This window comes from Pimephales promelas, chromosome 7 (genome assembly GCF_988280905.1).
Source record: "Pimephales promelas chromosome 7, fPimPro1.hap1.1, whole genome shotgun sequence".
Classification (NCBI taxonomy): Eukaryota; Metazoa; Chordata; class Actinopteri; order Cypriniformes; family Leuciscidae; genus Pimephales; species Pimephales promelas.
In genome coordinates this window covers 99,154-117,821 of record NC_142775.1, presented here as the reverse complement: position 1 = coordinate 117,821, position 18,668 = coordinate 99,154, and the positions used below count along the sequence as shown (strand labels likewise).

The 18,668-nt window shown below is 49.4% G+C and overlaps 1 protein-coding gene across 1 annotated transcript in view; it reads left to right on the top strand.

Moving 5' to 3' along the window:
* The first annotated feature begins 418 nt into the window (after positions 1–418).
* LOC120461966 (interleukin-1 receptor type 2) overlaps positions 419–18,668 on the top strand; it is a 39,818-nt gene continuing 21,568 nt past the window's right edge. Inside the window, exons 1-7 of the mRNA XM_089132870.1 lie at positions 419–536; positions 771–846; positions 4,181–4,445; positions 12,822–12,984; positions 13,078–13,246; positions 13,382–13,444; positions 13,574–13,639. Coding sequence (XP_088988996.1) covers positions 519–536; positions 771–846; positions 4,181–4,445; positions 12,822–12,984; positions 13,078–13,246; positions 13,382–13,444; positions 13,574–13,639 — 820 coding nt within the window. The 5' untranslated portion in view covers positions 419–518. The remainder of the gene's footprint in view (positions 537–770; positions 847–4,180; positions 4,446–12,821; positions 12,985–13,077; positions 13,247–13,381; positions 13,445–13,573; positions 13,640–18,668) is intronic.

The window sequence follows — 18,668 nt, the reverse complement described above, 5'->3', positions numbered from 1 at the left end:
TAACACTGGCATTTGTTTAAGAACATCACGATTGCATCAGACAGAGCGCATGAAGTACACATGAACATGATAACAGCTTTACTTGTTGTGATCAAATCACCCGAGATTGAAATGTTAGTGTACTGTTTCTAAATCAAGCCTACTATATGGTAAAATACACAATGCATTATCTGTCTAACAGCTTTGTCTGTTTTGTATGTTTGGTTTCATACAATTTGTCATGTGTCACAACAATATGTGCCTGTTTACGCTTCCGAAGCAAGATTTAGTGTATCATCGCCAGCAAACCCATGGCATGTGTTTCTATGAGTTGGTCTTTGTCTTCATGGTCATCGTCTTCTGTGGAGAGGTGAGTTTGATCGCACTCCGATTTGGAAATGTGGAATTTCCTCTTATTGACGAGGAAGGATTAGGGTTTCCCCCATAACCTGTCCATAAAACAGCAACACAGACGACTGTCAGCTGCGTATCCCTCCTTTCTCTTCTTCTGTCAGCTCAGCTCTTCACATTTAATCATCATGATCATCCATAGGCAGGTGAGAGCCGAAATTCATTATTGAATCTTTTCATTCTAGCGTAGAAAATGTGAATGGATGGAAACTTGATTAGTGACAACATAAAAACATGCAGAGATCTGTTGAGTTCAAAGATTCACATTTTATTTAGTTTCTGTAGATCAATATGTATTCATGTTAATGGATGTGTTATGTTGGTATGTTTTTCATGTATGTCTTATGTTGTGTATTCTGATGTATGATCTTTCCTAATAGCTTCTCTTTGATTTTGAGATGTGCATTGTCATACTTTCCATGAGATTGATCCTTAACTCTGCACTGGCTCTGAAAGGTAAATATGGGTTTATGCAACACCATAGAAAATATGTTTGTATAAATATATCTAGGACATTTTCCAAGGATTTAGGATTTAGTTGGTTATGGTTGGATATGACTGGTTCGTGCGAAAAATCCTGCCTTTTCTTGCGTGAATCGGTCTGAATGAGCAAAATGATGCCGTTATTGCGAGGACTAATTAAAAAGTAAATAAACAACTCAGCCATTTAGATATCTCCGCTTAGTGAAATCACAATCAAACATGAAATGGACTGAAAACATGACGACTGTGAGGGGTGTAGTGAGCGATCTGCTTGGTGAAATTAAAGGTGCCTCTCCATGTCTGGGACAGTGTTTATCGAGCTTGATGACCGGTGAAAAGAAGTTTTACAACCCTATTAAAGGTGCCATCTGTAAAAATTGAGGTTAAAATATCCCAAAAATGAGCTACACGCCTCAAAAGAATGAGAAGAAATAAGGTTGATGATGTCATTAAAAAAATGACAAGTTATAGTGCTGCCGAGATATTAACCTGAATTAGCTAAATTACTAGCCCCGGCCCGGCAGGTGTCGTAATACCAGTTTCGGCCATGGGAGGCAGTATGCGGGCGGGCAACGTTACCACCAGCCAAACTGCAGTACACGAGTGAGTCGCGCTGCTTGTGTGTACTTGAACCTGATGTCATGTCGTGTGGAAAATACAGCCCACTACTACATTTCAGTTCAGGGAAGAGTTAAAAAAAAATGATTGGTCGATATTATGCATGAGGAATACATTTTGGTATGTTGTGTTGTAACATACTGTATCTTTCAACAGTGTTCGTGTTCTTTTACCATTAGCTAGTAGAGATGATCGGTTCACGTGTGTTAGGGATCTGTCGTGTAAAGCGCCGAAACTTAATTTATTGTTTGAATTGCGTAATAAAATGAACAGAATCTGAGAGCTGACATCGGTCTCCGTGTCCTTTTCTGTGCATGACAATATTGATGTGTGGCGTGAGAGTGTGTGAAAAGTGTTGTGAGAGTTGGCCGCTCTGAAAGACGCTAGCTTGGTCCACATCAGGGAATGCTGTCTGTCAAATTAATTCAAACTAATGATAAAAGTGTAATATGAACAAAACGAATATCATAAAACTAGAAATAATAGCCTGGGCTTTAATTTTCCCATATCGCCGAAATGCACCGGCTTGTCTATGAGGTCTTTATAATTTAGTATTGAGATGTTGTTCATTTAGTCTCTAATCTCTGAAAATCTCCAAATGATCCACGTGAAACTGCGGTCTTCCAACCTTTTACTATCGTGTCAATTGATTTGATTAATAAGCGCTCGCCCGTATTGTTTGATGACATGAGAGTGCGCGTGGCCGTGGAGGTATTTCTGGAGGTATACTGCCCCCATCTGGTGTGGAATATGGTGTATGATTTGATTTTAAATGCCAGAGGGCACCTTTAAACGGAACAAATATTTTGTTTAATAGTCAAATTGTGCCTTTAGTTATTATTTTGGAATAAATGTAAAAATGCATAAAAGCATTAGATGAAACTTGATGAGATTTATAATCAGTTTTAATGAACAGAACATTAATTACATATATATATATATATAGGCTACATTAGGGCTGTCGATATTAACGTGCTAACTCATGCAATTAATGTAAAATCCTTAAAGGAATAGTTCACCCAAAATGAAAATTCTGTCATCATTTACTCACCCTGAAGTTGTTCCAATCTTGCATGAGTTTCTTTCTTCTAATGAACACAAAAGAAGGATTTGGGTAATCGAACAGTTGATGGTAGCACTTGACTTCCACAGTATTTAAGTCAATGGCTGCTGTTAACTGTCTTCAAAATATTTTATTTTGTGTTAAATTTGGCCATTTGTGTAAATGAAGACAGAATCTCAGTTTTTGGGTGAACTATCCCTTTAAGGCATTAAAATAATTGAACGCAAATAAATCGCAGAAGCAAGTGAAATTACACCATGAAGGTAATACAACCAGGCTGATTACCTCAGCGATGGCAAAGGGGACAGTGACTCGTGGCCAGTTGTGTGTGATCACCGTAAAACAAGATCTCTGTCACATTCTGGGATTGTTTGACACATTGCTCTGTGTGAAATATAGACTGAACAGAACGCCGCTCTATGGCCAGATGATACGTCAACTGCGCTTCTCGGCTGAATAAAGCAAACCAGTGTCTTGCTAGTAGTAAAGTTTAGATGGCTAAGGATTGGAATCAAGGTAAAGACGATTACAGTGACGTACAGGAGTCGTACAGTTATGTCATATAAATGGTCAGCAGCCATATCACCCTGTAGCCCCAGTCCGGTCGCCCACTGAAGCTAAGCAGGGCTGAGGCTGGTCAGTGTCTGATGGGTAAACTGTATTCTGCTGGAAGAGGTGTTAGTGAGGCCAGCAGGGGGCGCTGTTCACCCTGTTGTCTGTGTGGGTCCTAATGCCCAAGTATAGTGATGGGGACAATATACTGTCAAAGTGCACTGTCCTTCGGATGAGATGTTAAACCGAGGCCCTGACTCTCTGTGGGCGCCCAGTCTTGGGCACTCTTGCTGAAACACTAATACAGTATATTACCGGAGATGACTCTTGTGTGCTGCTCTACTTCACTCCCCTTGGTATTTGTTGCATACCAACAAAGTCACTGCTCATTTGTATAAGTGTTCTCAACTGTTCTTCGCCGGAAGTCGCCAGCACCTAACTGACAATGAACATGTGCACTTTATTCCTGCAATTCGCTGCCAGTGTGAACTGCAAAATATTTACATTTTTAGGGCAGTGGTTTTCAATCCACTAGTGTACAGTTTGTATGTGTATCTAATCTGACACATCTGATTCAGTTTATCTCACATAATTAGCTAATGGTCTCAGTCAGTTGTGTTAAATAAGTGTGGTGTTCCATCCAAGGGTGGAATCCATCACGGGGTGGTGATGGCGCAGTGGATGAGACACATGCCTTTGGTGTGAGAGACCCGGGTTCGAATCCACTGTGAGACACCAATGTGACCCTGAGCAAGACACTTAACCCCTAGTTGCTTCAGAGGCGTGCGACCTCTGACATATACAGCAATTGTAAGTCGCTTTGAATGAAAGCGACTTCATGAATAAATGCAAATGTGAATAGATGTAAATTGTCCCCAGGACCAATATGTAGAAACACTGTGTTAGAGAACTTTCCAGATATAGGCAATCCTTGTGAATCCAGGACCATGGTAAACTGAGACATCTGAAAACACTAGTATTGAATATCCTAATTGTGTTGTTGATACTATGCTTGCACCATTACTATAACAGTACTATTGTATGTTATTTAATAACTTCTTGTGATTGGTTCAGGTAGTTGTGTGGTTGTGGGTCCAGAGATCCCGGATTATCAAGTACAAGGCGAGGCGGTTATCATCAGATTCCCATTTCTTGAAGATGCGATTGATTACAGGGAATTGCGACTGGACAACAGCTCAACATTCCAGGTTGATCACACAAACCCGAGGAACCAGAGCAGTCTGAAGAGCTGCCGTGATCGGGTGAAGCAGAGCGGCCGTGGAGTCCTGCTCCTTCCATCTCACCCGTCGGACTCGGGAACATACAGCTACATCCTCAGGTCAGAGCTTATAGCTGTGCACTGTCTCCCAATTCTTCAAAATATAGATGAGTTACAGTGCAACAAAATATTACCATAATGTTCACTTGCAATAGTACTTTACAAACATACTTTATCATTTAAATTATACATTAATATATAATATTTAATTTTACAGAAGGCTAAATATAAATGTGTTATGGTAAAAAAAAACAGCTTTTGATTTTGGGGTGAAATATGAGTCCAGCATTCCCTAACTTTGTCAGTCTGATGTAGTTCACAACACTCATGCGCTTTAAGCATGGCTTATATTTATAGGAGCGATTTATTTTCTTAAATGGGTTGATGTGATTTATGTAGATAAAAACATGCTAATAAATATTTCAAATATAGACTAATACCATTAGGATTAGTACTAATACCTTTAATACCATTATTGGAGGTCCATGGCCCGCAGAATTTAGTTCCAACCCTGATTAAGCACACGACCAGCTAATCGAGGTCTTCCTAAAAATAGGACTTGGTTACAGACAGGTGTGTTTGATGAGGATTGGAACTAAACCCTCCAGGAATGTATTTGAATAGAAACTTGAAAATTAAAATAAATAAATAAATAATAATAATTATTATTTTGTTGAAAAGAACTCAATCTAGTATGGATGGAAGTTACACTAGGAGGGATGGCTTTAATCATTAAAGGAGTATTTCACCCATTTCAACATTAATCTTTATTGAAAGTGGATCATATATGTAGTTGAAATGTAAAAGAATTTTTGAATTTGGTGCCCTCTTGACCGAGAAAAGATAGAAAATAACTGAAGGGTGCATTTGTATGTAAGACAACAACTCACATTGCACAGCTCCACAAGCCACACCCACTAATCCGGAACAGCGCAAACAGAGAAATCACTCTTCCGTCTACAAGACTAATGTTAGCTGCCACCAGAGTTTGAAATTCATTTCATACAAAATTTCTAGTTAGTTGGCTGTGGCGAACAGGACGAGGGGCGTGAGTGGACGGCGCGAGGCTGGTGGCGTGAGTGATAATGAAAAACACCGGTGAGGCGCGCACCTCACGGAGGAGCGAAAGCATAAAATGAGGACCGACGATGGCAGATCGAGAGAGAAACAGGCATGATTTTATATTGTGTTTTGTTTCTGTTGTGTGTGGACAGCAGTCGTCAATGAGAGGCCGCTGGCTTATACTTTCGTTTTGTATTTGTTCATTTTACTATTAAAATGTTTAAATATTCGATGGTTCCCACCTCCTTCTTCCCAAAACAACAAAGCCCGTTACAATTACTCCTCGTTTGTATTTATGTCTATATGGTGAATACTGCATGATACCTGGATGTTCAGTGAGGCGAAACTAGGATGGCTCACATCACAACACAAATGTCTGCTTGTCTGATTCAGAGATTTCGTTCAGGAGAAATTGCCATTGTTGAAATTCTAACCTACATATACGGACTGCCAGACGGACTCTATCTGTGTTCGTAGTTCACAGTCCAGCTCCTCGACCGAGAGCACATGCACCAGCAGTCCGCCCAGCTCGAGCCAGTCCGGGCTCCTCGACCGAGAGCACATGCACCAGCAGTCCGCCCAGCCCGAGCCAGTCCGGGTCCTCGACCGAGAGCAGGGCACCAGCAGTCTGCCCAGCCCGAGCCAGTCCGGGTCCTCGACCGAGAGCAGGGCACCAGCAGTCTGCCCAGCTCGAGCCAGTCCGGGCTCCTCGACCGAGAGCACATGCACCAGCAGTCCGCCCAGCCCGAGCCAGTCCGGGTCCTCGACCGAGAGCACGGGCACCAGCAGTCTGCCCAGCCCGAGCGAGTCCGGCTCCTCGACCGAGAGCACATGCACCAGCAGTCCGCCCAGCTCGAGCCAGTCCGGGTCCTCGACCGAGAGCACGGGCACCAGCAGTCTGCCCAGCCCGAGCCAGTCCGGGCTCCTCGACCGAGAGCACGGGCACCAGCAGTCTGCCCAGCTCGAGCCAGTCCGGGCTCCTCGACCGAGAGCACGGGCACCAGCAGTCTGCCCAGCTCGAGCCAGTCCGGGCTCCTCGACCGAGAGCACGGGCACCAGCAGTCCGCCCAGCCCGAGCCAGTCCGGGCTCCTCGACCGAGAGCACGGGCACCAGCAGTCTGCCCAGCTCGAGCCAGTCCGGGTCCTCGACCGAGAGCACGGGCACCAGCAGTCTGCCCAGCTCGAGCCAGTCCGGGCTCCTCGACCGAGAGCACGGGCACCAGCAGTCCGCCCAGCCCGAGTCAGTCCGGCTCCTCGACCGAGAGCACAGGCACCAGCAGTCCGCCCAGCTCGAGTCAGTCCGGCTCCTCGACCGAGAGCACGGGCACCAGCAGTCCGCCCAGCTCGAGTCAGTCCGGGCTCCTCGACCGAGAGCACGGGCACCAGCAGTCCGCCCAGCTCGAGTCAGTCCGGCTCCTCGACCAAGAGCACGGGCACCAGCAGTCCGCCCAGCCCGAGCCAGTCCGGGTCCTCGACCGAGAGCACGGGCACCAGCAGTCTGCCCAGCCCGAGCCAGTCCGGGCTCCTCGACCGAGAGCACGGGCACCAGCAGTCCGCCCAGCTCGAGTCAGTCCGGCTCCTCGACCGAGAGCACGGGCACCAGCAGTCCGCCTCAGCTCGAGCCAGTCCGGGCTCCTCGACCGAGAGCACATGCACCAGCAGTCCGCCCAGCTCGAGTCAGTCCGGCTCCTCGACCAAGAGCACATGCACCAGCAGTCCGCCCAGCTCGAGTCAGTCCGGGCTCCTCGACCGAGAGCACGGGCACCAGCAGTCCGCCCAGCTCGAGTCAGTCCGGCTCCTCGACCAAGAGCACGGGCACCAGCAGTCCGCCCAGCCCGAGCCAGTCCGGGTCCTCGACCGAGAGCACGGGCACCAGCAGTCTGCCCAGCCCGAGCCAGTCCGGGCTCCTCGACCGAGAGCACGGGCACCAGCAGTCCGCCCAGCTCGAGTCAGTCCGGCTCCTCGACCGAGAGCACGGGCACCAGCAGTCCGCCCAGCTCGAGTCAGTCCGGCTCCTCGACCGAGAGCACGGGCACCAGCAGTCCGCCCAGCTCGAGCCAGTCCGGCTCCTCGACCGAGAGCACATGCACCAGCAGTCCGCCCAGCTCGAGTCAGTCCGGGCTCCTCGACCGAGAGCACATGCACCAGCAGTCCGCCCAGCTCGAGTCAGTCCGGCTCCTCGACCAAGAGCACATGCACCAGCAGTCCGCCTCAGCTCGAGCCAGTCCGGCTCCTCGACCGAGAGCACATGCACCAGCAGTCCGCCCAGCTCGAGCCAGTCCGGGTCCTCGACCGAGAGCACGGGCACCAGCAGTCTGCCCAGCCCGAGCCAGTCCGGGCTCCTCGACCGAGAGCACGGGCACCAGCAGTCCGCCCAGCTCGAGTCAGTCCGGCTCCTCGACCGAGAGCACGGGCACCAGCAGTCCGCCCAGCTCGAGCCAGTCCGGGCTCCTCGACCGAGAGCACGGGCACCAGCAGTCCGCCCAGCTCGAGTCAGTCCGGCTCCTCGACCAAGAGCACATGCACCAGCAGTCCGCCCAGCTCGAGTCAGTCCGGCTCCTCGACCGAGAGCACATGCACCAGCAGTCCGCCCAGCTCGAGCCAGTCCGGCTCCTCGACCAAGAGCACATGCACCAGCAGTCCGCCCAGCTCGAGTCAGTCCGGCTCCTCGACCGAGAGCACATGCACCAGCAGTCCGCCCAGCTCGAGTCAGTCCGGCTCCTCGACCAAGAGCACATGCACCAGCAGTCCGCCCAGCTCGAGTCAGTCCGGGCTCCTCGACCGAGAGCACGGGCACCAGCAGTCCGCCCAGCTCGAGTCAGTCCGGCTCCTCGACCAAGAGCACGGGCACCAGCAGTCCGCCCAGCCCGAGCCAGTCCGGGTCCTCGACCGAGAGCACGGGCACCAGCAGTCTGCCCAGCCCGAGCCAGTCCGGGCTCCTCGACCGAGAGCACGGGCACCAGCAGTCCGCCCAGCTCGAGTCAGTCCGGCTCCTCGACCGAGAGCACGGGCACCAGCAGTCCGCCCAGCTCGAGCCAGTCCGGGCTCCTCGACCGAGAGCACGGGCACCAGCAGTCCGCCCAGCTCGAGTCAGTCCGGCTCCTCGACCGAGAGCACGGGCACCAGCAGTCCGCCCAGCTCGAGCCAGTCCGGCTCCTCGACCGAGAGCACATGCACCAGCAGTCCGCCCAGCTCGAGTCAGTCCGGGCTCCTCGACCGAGAGCACATGCACCAGCAGTCCGCCCAGCTCGAGTCAGTCCGGCTCCTCGACCAAGAGCACATGCACCAGCAGTCCGCCTCAGCTCGAGCCAGTCCGGCTCCTCGACCGAGAGCACATGCACCAGCAGTCCGCCCAGCTCGAGCCAGTCCGGGTCCTCGACCGAGAGCACGGGCACCAGCAGTCTGCCCAGCCCGAGCCAGTCCGGGCTCCTCGACCGAGAGCACGGGCACCAGCAGTCCGCCCAGCTCGAGTCAGTCCGGCTCCTCGACCGAGAGCACGGGCACCAGCAGTCTGCCCAGCCCGAGCCAGTCCGGGCTCCTCGACCGAGAGCACGGGCACCAGCAGTCCGCCCAGCTCGAGCCAGTCCGGGCTCCTCGACCGAGAGCACGGGCACCAGCAGTCCGCCCAGCTCGAGTCAGTCCGGGCTCCTCGACCGAGAGCACGGGCACCAGCAGTCCGCCCAGCTCGAGTCAGTCCGGCTCCTCGACCGAGAGCACATGCACCAGCAGTCCGCCCAGCTCGAGTCAGTCCGGGCTCCTCGACCGAGAGCACGGGCACCAGCAGTCCGCCCAGCTCGAGTCAGTCCGGCTCCTCGACCTAGAGCACGGGCACCAGCAGTCCGCCCAGCCCGAGCCAGTCCGGGTCCTCGACCGAGAGCACGGGCACCAGCAGTCTGCCCAGCCCGAGCCAGTCCGGGCTCCTCGACCGAGAGCACGGGCACCAGCAGTCCGCCCAGCTCGAGTCAGTCCGGCTCCTCGACCGAGAGCACGGGCACCAGCAGTCCGCCCAGCTCGAGCCAGTCCGGGCTCCTCGACCGAGAGCACGGGCACCAGCAGTCCGCCCAGCTCGAGTCAGTCCGGCTCCTCGACCGAGAGCACGGGCACCAGCAGTCCGCCCAGCTCGAGCCAGTCCGGCTCCTCGACCGAGAGCACATGCACCAGCAGTCCGCCCAGCTCGAGTCAGTCCGGGCTCCTCGACCGAGAGCACATGCACCAGCAGTCCGCCCAGCTCGAGTCAGTCCGGCTCCTCGACCAAGAGCACATGCACCAGCAGTCCGCCTCAGCTCGAGCCAGTCCGGCTCCTCGACCGAGAGCACATGCACCAGCAGTCCGCCCAGCTCGAGCCAGTCCAGGTCCTCGACCGAGAGCACGGGCACCAGCAGTCTGCCCAGCCCGAGCCAGTCCGGGCTCCTCGACCGAGAGCACGGGCACCAGCAGTCCGCCCAGCTCGAGTCAGTCCGGCTCCTCGACCGAGAGCACGGGCACCAGCAGTCCGCCCAGCTCGAGCCAGTCCGGGCTCCTCGACCGAGAGCACGGGCACCAGCAGTCCGCCCAGCTCGAGTCAGTCCGGCTCCTCGACCGAGAGCACGGGCACCAGCAGTCCGCCCAGCTCGAGCCAGTCCGGCTCCTCGACCGAGAGCACATGCACCAGCAGTCCGCCCAGCTCGAGTCAGTCCGGGCTCCTCGACCGAGAGCACATGCACCAGCAGTCCGCCCAGCTCGAGTCAGTCCGGCTCCTCGACCAAGAGCACATGCACCAGCAGTCCGCCTCAGCTCGAGCCAGTCCGGCTCCTCGACCGAGAGCACATGCACCAGCAGTCCGCCCAGCTCGAGCCAGTCCAGGTCCTCGACCGAGAGCACGGGCACCAGCAGTCTGCCCAGCCCGAGCCAGTCCGGGCTCCTCGACCGAGAGCACGGGCACCAGCAGTCCGCCCAGCTCGAGTCAGTCCGGCTCCTCGACCGAGAGCACGGGCACCAGCAGTCCGCCCAGCTCGAGCCAGTCCGGGCTCCTCGACCGAGAGCACGGGCACCAGCAGTCCGCCCAGCTCGAGTCAGTCCGGCTCCTCGACCGAGAGCACGGGCACCAGCAGTCCGCCCAGCTCGAGCCAGTCCGGCTCCTCGACCGAGAGCACGGGCACCAGCAGTCCGCCCAGCTCGAGCCAGTCCGGCTCCTCGACCGAGAGCACGGGCACCAGCAGTCCGCCCAGCTCGAGCCAGTCCGGCTCCTCGACCGAGAGCACATGCACCAGCAGTCCGCCCAGCTCGAGCCAGTCCGGCTCCTCGACCTCGACAGGCAGCTGCCTCCTGTTCCTCCATCAGCCTCAGCTGCTCTAAACTATACTGCGGCTTGTAAAGATAGCCATGAACATCAGATTCGAGCAGCAGAATTTCAAAATCCTCTTCTTCCATATCATGTTTAGTTTCTTCCGTCATTGTCATAACTTCCTATCTCCACAGCACTTGTTATTTTAGCTTCCTAACAAGATGGCTGATATTGATTCAGTATCTGCAAGTGAAGCCACCCACTGATCTGTAATGATGCCTACACCTGACTGATCCCACACCCTTGAATAATAATGTTTGTAGTCTCTACACTTTTTAATGAAATGTGACTTCCTGCTTATTATGGTGCGAAATAAGGATTTTTTCGTCATAATAAGCAGGAAGTAAATCACTTAAATCATTATTTCTCCCATCTCAGGGGAAAATAAGGGAATAAACCATGACCATTCAAAAATATGGCTGGCTTTCTAATGATATAAAGCTTAATGCAAAATGGGTGAAGTGTCCCTTTAAATAAAAGGTTTGAGTTGACCTTTTTTTTTAGAAAGTGCCCAAACTTACATTTTTCCCCTCTTCAAAGGGGGTTCTGAACTTGACCCAAATTGTTACAGCACAATTTCCATTCTACCATGCCTTGCCAAAGTTCTGGAGAAGCTTGTACAAAAACAGTTAAATGATTTCCTGGATACAAATCATATATTATTTGACATGCAATCTGGTTTTCGGACGGGCCATGGGTGCATAACAGCCACCACAAAGGTCCTTGATGATGTAATCACAGCATTAGACAGCAAGCAGGTCTGTATTGCCACCTTTATAGACCTCGCCAAGGCCTTTGACTCTGTCGACCATAGGATCCTCTTACATAAGCTTTGGAGTATTGGTCTGTCCTCCTCTAGCTGTGACTGGTTTGCTAATTATCTCACCAACCGTGTCCAGCAATTGAAGGTTGACAACATAATGTCAGACCCACTTACTGTCTCTAAAGGTGTGCCTCAAGGCTCCATCCTGGGTCCAATCCTTTTTTCTATCTACATCAATGATATAGCCAGAGCTGTTGGTACCTCTCGGATTCATCTTTATGCAGATGATACCATTTTGTACTCAGTTGGTTCCTCTCCCAATTCTGCGGCTTCCAGTCTTAAACTTAGCTTCACCTATATAGAGCAGTTCTTTGACAGTCTCCATCTCCGTATTAACCGAAAACAGGTTGCAGAAACTCCACCTACAATCACCTGCATGAACGGTACGGTTCTGGAGTATGTCAAGGAATATAAATATCTTGGTATCTGGTTGGATTTATCCCTGTCATTCATTACACACATCAATAACCTTCAAACAAAAGTCAAAGCTAGACTAGCTTTTCTTTCCGTAATAAAGCCTCCTTTACCCATGCTTCCAAATGCACCCTCGTTAAGACGACAGTACTGCCAATCTTAGATTACGGCGACATTATCTACAAAATGGCACCAAACACAGCTCTTAAAAAACTTGACGCAATCTATCATTCAGCCATCCGTTTTGCCACTAATGCACCCTATCACACTCATCACTGCGACCTGTATAAACTGGTGGGTTGGCCCTCCCTTCATACCCGGCGGCTCCATCATTGGTTTCTCTTCATATATAAGACAATTCTGTGCAAGGCACCTCTCTATTTGTCATCCCTACTTCATGCCGCTCATAACACCTGTCACACAAGATCAAGTAATTTGATTAAATTTAGTATCCGCCCTACTTCTACTACCTTTGGACGTAATGCCTTCTGCTTTGCATCAGTACACGACTGGAACATACTACAAAATACAGGTCATGTTTGTAAATGAGAAGTGGTTCTCAAACATTTTATCTGGATAAATAAAGGTAAAAAAAAAAAAAAACTGGATTTGAAATAAAAATGAAATGTACTAATATGAAAACACTCTGATTTAAGCACTAAATCCAGCAGAAACTCCAGCACAATCGGCACATGTGCTGTATGTTATTGAATGGGTTTGCAATTAACTTTTTTAATACAGTTTTAAAACAGTTTGTATTATGAAATTTGTTTTTGTTAGTGTAAATATAGTTAGTAATGCATTTTTCACTTAGGAGTGACACATTCTGTCTCACCGGGAGTATTTCCATAACGATTTATGAGGTAGAGGAGCCAAACATGGTAATGACCTACAACGCACATGCAGGAGAAGATACAAAATTGATTTGTCCCCACTTGAAATATTTTAAATGGAAAGAAAATCCTATGTGGTACAAGGTAAGTAACTGTGGAAAACTAACTAACTGAAATGACAAAAATGTCTGTATTCCTCAAATGTCAATTGATTAAGTGACAGAGACTGATTTTCAGAGCACAGCTCTTCCTGTTGGCAGAGGACAGTATACGATGGAGAGAGGCATAATCCTGTCCATCATGAACATCTCTGTGAAAGATGAGGGCTTCTACACCTGTAGGCTAAATGTGATTTTCAACAATACCATATACAATGTGAGCAGGACCTGGAGAGTTCATGTGTCCGGTAAATACATTCCATTTGTCATAAGGATGGTTGTGTCACTACCACTGTTTTATGACCAGCACGTTACATTTCTTGCTTTCAAAAACCTGCCAGACAGTAAAGCAAATTATCTCTCTGTCTTACTTTTTTTTTTAGCTCCAGAATCTGAAAGTTTTGTACCAGAAACCGTCACCTCTAACAATCTCAATGCTTTCACATGCAAGTATTAGAGATTTTTTTAAATGATCAGTATTTCACCAACATACCGATGTAACTAGTTGATTCTACTTAATCTAATTAATTTATTATTTATTTAATTGTTATTAATTCAACAATGTTTTCACACAGCATCAAGTTATTCATTCCCTTATATCATCTTTCCTGTAAATGGATCCTTCATTGAAAGTCATTTGGGTGAGTCCACACTACTAACAATATTGATTTATGTGTTTATTGTTAGATATTTAGAAAATGTATATTCAGGTCACACATTGCATGACACTGTCCATAATATAGTATGACAGTACTGCATAATTCTAATGAAATGAACTGTACTTAATACGAAATGAAGCTTCGAAAGGACAGCAGACAATTTTATTTAAATGTACACACCGTTTAGAGACATTTTTACACTATAAGAACAGACAATGAAAAACGTATTCAAATAAATCCACTGCAGTTACTGATTATAGAAGTGTACTGTGAACTCAGAGATAAGCGTGAGCTGGATTCAAATGCAAATAAGGTTTAATAATCAAATAACAAAATTACAAACAACAGTCCACGAGAAACCTAACAGAATAGATCCACAAGGAACTGACCTGAGGAGTCCACCGGCAAACAGCTGTAGAGTGACGATACCTGACAATGAGCACAGGCAACACGGGATGATATACACACAAACTAATAGACTAACAAGACACACACTGGACAAAATCAGGGAACTTACCAAATAAGAAAAATCTATTTAAATATGACACAAGGGACAGAAAACACTTCACCATAAGATGTAATAAGATGACACTGAAGAAATTAGCAAAAAGTAATCATGTGTTAATATAAGGTCATGTGTTAATGTAATCCTTAAGTAAAATGAACATCACTGTGCACACCTGTGTTGGAGATATCTCTGGTTCTGACCATCACTGTGCACACCTGTGTTGGAGATATCGTTGGTTCTGACCATCACTGTGCACACCTGTGTTGGAGATATCGTTGGTTCTGACCATCACTGTGCACACCTGTGTTGGAGATATCGTTGGCCCTAAGTATCACTGTGCACACCTGTGTTGGAGATATCTCTGGTTCTGACCATCACTGTGCACACCTGTGTTGGAGATATCGTTGGCCCTGAACATCACTGTGCTCACCTGTGTTGGAGATATCGTTGGCCCTAAGCATTACTGTGCACACCTGTGTTGGAGATATCGTTGGCCCTAAGCATCACTGTGCACACCTGTGTTGGAGATATCGTTGGTCCTGAACATCACTGTGCACACCTGTGTTGGAGATATCGTTGGTTCTGACCATCACTGTGCACACCTGTGTTGGAGATATCGTTGGCCCTAAGCATCACTGTGCACACCTGTGTTGGAGATATCGTTGGCCCTAAGCATCACTGTGCACACCTGTGTTGGAGATATCGTTGGTCCTGAACATCACTGTGCACACCTGTGTTGGAGATATCGTTGGTTCTGACCATCACTGTGCACACCTGTGTTGGAGATATCGTTGGTTCTGACCATCACTGTGCACACCTGTGTTGGAGATATCGTTGGTTCTGAACATCACTGTGCTGACCTGTGTTGGAGATATCGTTGGCCCTAAGCATCACTGTGCTCACCTGTGTTGGAGATATCGTTGGCCCTAAGCATCACTGTGCACACCTGTGTTGGAGATATCGCTGGTTCTGACCATCACTGTGCTCACCTGTGTTGGAGATATCGCTGGTTCTGACCATCACTGTGCACACCTGTGTTGGAGATATCTCTGGTTCTGACCATCACTGTGCTCACCTGTGTTGGAGATATCTCTGGTTCTGACCATCACTGTGCACACCTGTGTTGGAGATATCGTTGGCCCTGAACATCACTGTGCTGACCTGTGTTGGAGATATCGTTGGCCCTGAACATCACTGTGCACACCTGTGTTGGAGATATCTCTGGTTCTGACCATCACTGTGCACACCTGTGTTGGAGATATCGTTGGCCCTAAGCATCACTGTGCACACCTGTGTTGGAGATATCGCTGGTTCTGACCATCACTGTGCTCACCTGTGTTGGAGATATCGCTGGTTCTGACCATCACTGTGCACACCTGTGTTGGAGATATCTCTGGTTCTGACCATCACTGTGCTCACCTGTGTTGGAGATATCTCTGGTTCTGACCATCACTGTGCACACCTGTGTTGGAGATATCGTTGGCCCTGAACATCACTGTGCTGACCTGTGTTGGAGATATCGTTGGCCCTGAACATCACTGTGCACACCTGTGTTGGAGATATCTCTGGTTCTGACCATCACTGTGCACACCTGTGTTGGAGATATCGTTGGCCCTAAGCATCACTGTGCACACCTGTGTTGGAGATATCTCTGGTTCTGACCATCACTGTGCACACCTGTGTTGGAGATATCGTTGGCCCTAAGCATCACTGTGCACACCTGTGTTGGAGATATCGCTGGTTCTGACCATCACTGTGCACACCTGTGTTGGAGATATCTCTGGTTCTGACCATCACTGTGCTCACCTGTGTTGGAGATATCTCTGGTTCTGACCATCACTGTGCTCACCTGTGTTGGAGATATCGCTGGTTCTGACCATCACTGTGCTCACCTGTGTTGGAGATATCTCTGGTTCTGACCATCACTGTGCTCACCTGTGTTGGAGATATCGCTGGTTCTGACCATCACTGTGCACACCTGTGTTGGAGATATCGTTGGTTCTGAACATCACTGTGCTGACCTGTGTTGGAGATATCGTTGGCCCTAAGCATCACTGTGCTCACCTGTGTTGGAGATATCGTTGGTTCTGACCATCACTGTGCACACCTGTGTTGGAGATATCGTTGGCCCTAAGCATCACTGTGCACACCTGTGTTGGAGATATTGTTGGCCCTAAGCATCACTGTGCTCACCTGTGTTGGAAATATCGTTGGTTCTGACCATCACTGTGCACACCTGTGTTGGAGATATTGTTGGCCCTAAGCATCACTGTGCTCACCTGTGTTGGAGATATCGTTGGTCCTGAACATCACTGTGCACACCTGTGTTGGAGATATCGTTGGTTCTGACCATCACTGTGCACACCTGTGTTGGAGATATCGTTGGCCCTAAGCATCACTGTGCTCACCTGTGTTGGAGATATCGTTGGTCCTGAACATCACTGTGCACACCTGTGTTGGAGATATCGTTGGTTCTGACCATCACTGTGCACACCTGTGTTGGAGATATCGTTGGTCCTGAACATCACTGTGCTGACCTGTGTTGGAGATATCGTTGGTCTTGAACATCACTGTGCACACCTGTGTTGGAGATATCGTTGGTTCTGACCATCACTGTGCACACCTGTGTTGGAGATATCGTTGGTCCTGAACATCACTGTGCACACCTGTGTTGGAGATATCGTTGGTCCTGAACATCACTGTGCTGACCTGTGTTGGAGATATCGTTGGTCCTGAACATCACTGTGCACACCTGTGTTGGAGATATCGTTGGTTCTGACCATCACTGTGCACACCTGTGTTGGAGATATCGTTGGTTCTGACCATCACTGTGCACACCTGTGTTGGAGATATCGTTGGTCCTGAACATCACTGTGCACACCTGTGTTGGAGATATCGTTGGTCCTGAACATCACTGTGCTGACCTGTGTTGGAGATATCGTTGGTTCTGACCATCACTGTGCACACCTGTGTTGGAGATATCGTTGGTTCTGACCATCACTGTGCACACCTGTGTTGGAGATATCGTTGGTCCTGAACATCACTGTGCTGACCTGTGTTGGAGATATCGTTGGTCCTGAACATCACTGTGCACACCTGTGTTGGAAATATCGTTGGTTCTGACCATCACTGTGCACACCTGTGTTGGAGATATCGTTGGTTCTGACCATCACTGTGCACACCTGTGTTGGAGATATCGTTGGTCCTGACCATCACTGTGCACACCTGTGTTGGAGATATCGTTGGTCCTGAACATCACTGTGCTGACCTGTGTTGGAGATATCGTTGGTTCTGACCATCACTGTGCACACCTGTGTTGGAGATATCGTTGGTTCTGACCATCACTGTGCACACCTGTGTTGGAGATATCGTTGGTTCTGACCATCACTGTGCACACCTGTGTTGGAGATATCGTTGGTCCTGACCATCACTGTGCACACCTGTGTTGGAGATATCGTTGGTCCTGAACATCACTGTGCACACCTGTGTTGGAGATATCGTTGGTTCTGACCATCACTGTGCACACCTGTGTTGGAGATATCGTTGGTCCTGAACATCACTGTGCTGACCTGTGTTGGAGATATCGTTGGTTCTGACCATCACTGTGCACACCTGTGTTGGAGATATCGTTGGTCCTGAACATCACTGTGCTGACCTGTGTTGGAGATATCGTTGGTTCTGACCATCACTGTGCACACCTGTGTTGGAGATATCGTTGGCCCTAAGCATCACTGTGCACACCTGTGTTGGAGATATCGTTGGTTCTGACCATCACTGTGCACACCTGTGTTGGAGATATCGTTGGTTCTGACCATCACTGTGCACACCTGTGTTGGAGATATCGTTGGTTCTGACCATCACTGTGCTCACCTGTGTTGGAGATATCGTTGGTTCTGACCATCACTGTGCTGACCTGTGTTGGAGATATCGTTGGCCCTAAGCATCACTGTGCACACCTGTGTTGGAGATATCGTTGGTTCTGACCATCACTGTGCACACCTGTGTTGGAAATATCGTTGGTTCTGACCATCACTGTGCACACCTGTGTTGGAGATATTGTTGGCCCTAAGCATCACTGTGCTCACCTGTGTTGGAGATATCGTTGGTCCTGAACATCACTGTGCTCACCTGTGTTGGAGATATCGTTGGTCCTGAACATCACTGTGCACACCTGTGTTGGAGATATCGTTGGTTCTGACCATCACTGTGCACACCTGTGTTGGAGATATCGTTGGCCCTAAGCATCACTGTGCTCACCTGTGTTGGAGATATCGTTGGTCCTGAACATCACTGTGCACACCAGTGTTGGAGATATCGTTGGTTCTGACCATCACTGTGCACACCTGTGTTGGAGATATCGTTGGTCCTGAACATCACTGTGCTGACCTGTGTTGGAGATATCGTTGGTTCTGACCATCACTGTGCACACCTGTGTTGGAGATATCGTTGGTTCTGACCATCACTGTGCTGACCTGTGTTGGAGATATCGTTGGTCCTGAACAT